The following is a 5,647-nucleotide window of genomic DNA, read 5'->3' as shown; positions in this document are numbered from 1 at the left end:
CTAGCACAATCAAAACTACGTTTCATGCCTAAACTTAAAACACAAATCTCTAGCCTAAACGTCACCGTTCAGGCCAAACTCTAAAACAAAAAAAAAAAACAAAAAAACAAAGAACCACAAAGAAGACCTTCAGCTCACCTATACCTAGACATGGCAAAATGGATCAGACCCGTTTGACCCGACCCGTTTGACTTGCAACCCGTTTGACCCGTAACCCGATTGACCCGTTTAAAAATGACCCGTTTTGACCCGTGACCCGTTTTGACCCGCGACCCGATTGACCTGACCCGAACCTGAACCCGACCCGCATGTTTTTCCACGTTTACCAATGTTGAGTAGATTGAGATTGAGGTGTAATTTTTATAAAATATTTACTTATTCTTTTTTACTTAATATGTTAAGTACTCCATTATAGTTTGTAATTTTTTATTTGCCACCTTCATTTTCTCTTCCTACTTTAAATAAATTGAAGATTATACCAAGATTAGTTTCTAGAAAGCTGGAACAAGAGTTGCACCAAATTTGGGTATCAATTTAAGTGTTTAGTGGTAATTGGTAACAATATCACTAGTGAGAATCTAATCACAATTAAGGAACTCATAAACAATTGACAGATTGCATCTATTCCCAAAAAAAAAAAAAAAAAATTGTTTGAAAAATATGGGTCAACTCGATCCGACTCACGACCCGACTCAACCTGTGACCCGATTGACCCGACCCGACCCCGACCTGCCCGTTTTGCCACGTCTATACCCCGTGAACCCAGACCTCCCTAACCCAAACCCCTCGACTTAGACTGAACCCAGATAGACCTTCAGCTCACCTCGTGAACCCAGGTGGCGGCAGTGGTGAAGAACCCAGGCGATGGCGATGGCAGCGAAGAACTAAAACCTCTCTTTGCTTCATATCATGGTCACTGCCAGTGAGGTGTGTAAATATTCAATCATATATGTGTTGATTTTTTCAATGACATTTTGGGCTGTGGTTTTTGGGTTTTTCATGTTGGCTGTTAAAATTGAATTCCTATTATTTGGGAAGATGTTATTTGTATATATGGGTGGTAAATTATTTGAAATTATGAAGTCCCTGTGATAGTTTACAATTATGTAAGGTAGGTGTTTGTGAAAATGTGTGTGCCAATTCTGTAGTAGTGACTGAATAGTTGAAGCAGTGAAGCTTGAATCATTAATTGTTTAAACAAAAATACGTGTTGCCACCTTTAGTTTATTGCTAAAGAAGCTTGAAGAAATAAAGAACATTGAATTTAGAGAATATAAACTAGGAAGCATATTGGTACTCTTTTTATAGCTCTAGTTTATTTTCTGTCAGGTAAATTGTGATACTCTGTTTAGTTCAACAATATTATTAGAATTTGCAACCACCGCAACAAATTATTTTTTAAAGGGATGATGTTTGTTAGGATGTACAGTTCTAGTGAACTGACAACAGAGGTTTTAGGTCCAAGGAAAGGAATTTGTGAAATTATGATATCTTGCCCAGCATTAGCTATTGATATTGCTATTAACCAAAATCGAATAAGAGTTTCTCCAGATATAGTCGACGATGTACTTGAGATTTGAGAATGCTGGTATGTTGGAATATCGGTTCCTTAAATGGGCTAGAAAACAATGAAATTACATGCACCAGTGTTAGGGATTATCACACCATAATTGTGTCTCTGGCAAAGATTAGCAATATTAGATCACGTGGGATCTTGTGAATACTATGAGGAACAAGAACACGCTTGGTGTTAATACATTTTGCATTATAATGTGAAATCCTGGGCTCCGAAGGTGGAGGGGCAGTTTTTGTTGAGTATATTATAATGGAAAATACTTTTTGGTTAAAATGTAAAGTTTTGAACTTTGATATTTGATTTGGCTTTATTGTAATTCTATTTGACGATGCACTGACAATTTTGCATATTTGGCATATGGTAATTATAAGAAAATTTTCATGATACATAATCATATCTTACATTGCTGCGTGACTACTTGTGTTATATCTCATCTTATTTTGTAGTTATATATCTCATCTTTAAGAATTGTAATTGGTTAAAATAATTTTTTTTTGAGGGACCAGAAATTTTTTTGAAGGGAGCAGATTTTATCTAATCTAGATTTAATAACTGTTCTCTGTTTTTTCAGGTCAACCTTGACTGCACTGTTTTGTACTAATCTAGAATTTTTTTGGAGGAAGTTAGCGATCATAAGGTGAAATGTAAATGCAAGTTTCTTCCAATTGTGAAGATAGAGCAAAGCAAATTAACCCTGGATTATTACAAAAGGCTAACAAGTTGGGAGCTACAATTGTGCTATTAGAGAAGGATAATAATTTTTGAAATTAATTGTGTTCATCAAAGGCAGGAGATGAGACTACTTTTTTGCCTTGCATTAAGTTGGTTTGTTATTGTGGTGGTCATTTTAGTGATAGAAAAAGGCCAAGGAAAGAACTTGTATTTAGTATAGGTGAATTGTAGTTTAGTCATTGTGAAAGATTGTAATGACAATTGTAGGGGCAAAGACTCAAAATCATATAATGGGCCTTAGGCCCCATACGGGAAGATTAGCCATGTTCGAGGAGAAGAAGTGGATGCCAAAAGGGCTCCTAGCCCAGTTCTCGTGGATGGGGAGACATTTAAAGGGCGGTCCGAGGAGAAATGCCTCCTCGGATGTGATGAGTATGGTTCAAACATGCACTCTGTCTATTAGAAGGACCCACCCCAACGGACATTAGTAGCAGGGGTGAGTCCCACAGACCCATAGGAAAGAAGGAAACATAAGGTGTCCAAGGAGAGGCTGCTGTTGCCGCATTAAATGCGTTGCAGCTATTTTTCTGACCGCATTAATGTGGAGAGGACCTGTGAACAGTATTGTCTTGGCTACCACAACTCACAGAAGGTTGGAAGGGGGTGTCTGATGGGAAGCACACAAGTAAGGGTCTAGATAATCAACAAGTGTAAGGCCACGATAGCTTCAAGAAGACTATATAAGAAAGGGAGTTTCCATGAAAAAAAGGGACGAAAAAAAGAAAGGAGAACAGAGGAATAGTACAAACAACTATAATCTTTGAACAAGGACCAGCATACATTCATTTCATCTCCTCGGACTGAGGATCTATAGATACTAACATGCATCACCTATGTTCAATTGTAGTATAGCCCAATATTAACCACTGTCCACTTCGCTAAGACCTAGTTATATAGCCCACTCTCTACAAATTCATTACTTCTGTGCTCCTTGGACCAAGACCCCATACCTGTTGGGTTTGGACTCCAAATTGTGACTCTACAATTGGCGCTGTCTGTGGGAAGAACTTGTACCTTAGTAAGTGCAACTGTTAAATATGGAAGGATCAGGCCCGTGCCAAACGGGGCCCGCAGACTCCTAACGCCAGGACAACTTTCTTAACCTCGAACGGGAAAAAGATCAAGACAAGCAAAGAGAGGGTAGTGTACATACCTCCCATACGAGTAGAAGCCGTTCGAAAGGGAAAGGTCATGCATCCCAAATGCAAGACGATAATAGGGCTCTATATCAAGAAATCGATGACCTGAAGAGGAAGTTGCATCGAGCACAGCGAAGGCGTCCCTCCTTCAGTCCGAACACCAGCGATGAAGAGGACAACGAATACAAGCGAAAGTCGAGAACCCTACCAAGTGAAACCTTCTCTTATGAGAAAGAGCAACCTCACAAACGCAGCCACAAAAGTCCATCCTACAAGGGCCTAGTGAACGACGCTATGAGAAAAGTCGTGGACCGAATCTCCCAATCACCTTTCACACGGAAGATAGAGGGGGCCAAACTTCCTCGGCGGTTCCACCAACCCACTTTCACCATATATAATGGTCGGACGGACCCCGTAGAGCACGTAAGTCAGTTTAACCAGAGGATGGCTATCCATTCCAAAGCCGAGGCTTTGATGTGCAAAGTATTTCCATTCAGTTTGGGACCCATGGCGATGAGATGGTGTGACGGCCTCAAGCCGAACTCCATAAATTCCTTTAAGCAGCTAACCCAAGCCTTCGGCTCTCGCTTCATCACGAGTAGTAGGGTTCTCCGACCCTTGGATTCCCTCTTGTCCTTATCCATGCGAGAGGGGAAGACCCTAAAGGACTAATTGGATAGGTACTGGAAGATGTATAATGAGATAGAGGGCAATTATGATGACGTTGCCATCAGTACCTTCAAGAGAGGCCTGCCGACTGAGCACGATTTAAGGAAATCCCTGACGGGGAAACCGGTCATTAGCCTGCGCTAACTCATGGACCGAATCGACAAGTACAAGAGGGTCGAACAGGACCAACAGGTGGGTAAGGGTAAAGCGAAGGTTGTCTCTCAGGAGAGGAGGGACTTCAAGTCGGACCGATTTAGCAACAATAACCGGCCGAGAAGAGATTACACGGAGCAACCTGGATCCGCCGATGCACAGGCAGTCCACGTTGTATTCCGCGATCCATTACATCAGATTTTGGAGAAAAATCAGGAACGAACCATTCTTCAAATGGCCAAATAGGATGGAAGGCGACCCTACGAAACGTAACCAGAACCTGTACTGTCGGTACCACCAAGAACCAGGGCACACTACCGATGACTGCAGAAACCTGAAAAACCACTTGGACCAGCTGGTCCGAAAGGGAAAGTTAAGTCATCTCTTGCATCATTCCAGTGGTTGACAAGAACAAACGAACGTTGAGACACGACAAAGCACCTTGAGATTGCTTATTGGTACGATAAATGTCATTCTTGTCGCTCCAGGAAGAACCAGCTCCCATCCTTTCAGAGTAATGTTGGTGGCTCGACTCCTCGCTGAGGTTAACGATTGTGAGTCTAAGAGGGCTAAGGGGATGGCCTCACCTATGTTAGGATTCTCGGATAAGGATAAGGTCGGAACTATCCAACCCCATGACGATGCTCTAGTCGTCACGCTTAGGATTGGGGGATATGACATGAAGAGAGTGTTAGTCGATCAGGGCAGCGTTGTGGAGGTAATGTACCTCGACTTGTATAAGGGGTTGAAGCTGAAACCTGAAGACCTGACGGCATATGACTCCCCTTTGGTAAGTTTCGAAGGGAAAACCATTACTCCGAAAGGCCAGATTAGATTGCCCATACAAACAGGCTTGGACATAGTGAAGGTGGACTTCATAGTGGTGGACGCATACTCGCCCTACACCGCCATTATAGCTAGACCTTGGTTTTATGCCCTAGGGGCTGTTTCCTCTACCTTACACCCAAAGGTGAAGTACCCGTCGGAGGGTCGGGTCAAAGAAGTGATAGGAGATCAAGCCATGGCTCGGCAATACATGGTGTCCGCCATTTCGCGATGGCCAAATGTCGAGCCCTTAACCCCTACCGAGAACGGCTTATAGCAATTAACGACCCTGGCCATGATTGGTGGGGGATCAGCCGAAGAGGCAAGTTGCGAGGATTTGGAAAAAGTTCTTGTGGGCATCAATCCGGAAAGATTCTTCCAAGTCGGCTCGAAACTACCACCCCAAGAGAAAGAAAAGCTAATTGATTTTCTTAGGGAAAACGTGGATGTGTTTGCATGGGACGCCTACGAAGCCCCGGGGGTCGATTTGAACTTCATATGCCATCACCTTAATGTTAATCCGGCCGTTACGCCCAAGAAGCAACCCCCTCGA

At 42.6% G+C, this 5,647-nt stretch overlaps 1 protein-coding gene across 1 annotated transcript; it reads left to right on the top strand.

Annotated features, from left to right (window-relative positions):
- The first annotated feature begins 4,786 nt into the window (after window positions 1–4,786).
- Window positions 4,787–5,371, top strand: LOC115964844. Its single transcript, XM_031084083.1, has one exon. The coding sequence runs from the start codon at window positions 4,787–4,789 to the stop codon at window positions 5,369–5,371; it is 585 nt and encodes a 194-aa protein (XP_030939943.1).
- Window positions 5,372–5,647: the final 276 nt, after the last annotated feature.

This window comes from Quercus lobata, chromosome 2 (genome assembly GCF_001633185.2).
Source record: "Quercus lobata isolate SW786 chromosome 2, ValleyOak3.0 Primary Assembly, whole genome shotgun sequence".
NCBI classification, from domain to species: Eukaryota; Viridiplantae; Streptophyta; class Magnoliopsida; order Fagales; family Fagaceae; genus Quercus; species Quercus lobata.
This window is presented reverse-complemented; position numbering and strand designations above follow the sequence as displayed.

Bases quoted from the DNA above. Each gene is read 5' to 3' on its own strand.
- LOC115964844 (XM_031084083.1), top strand. From the start codon at position 4,787: ATGTTGGTGGCTCGACTCCTCGCTGAGGTTAACGATTGTGAGTCTAAG.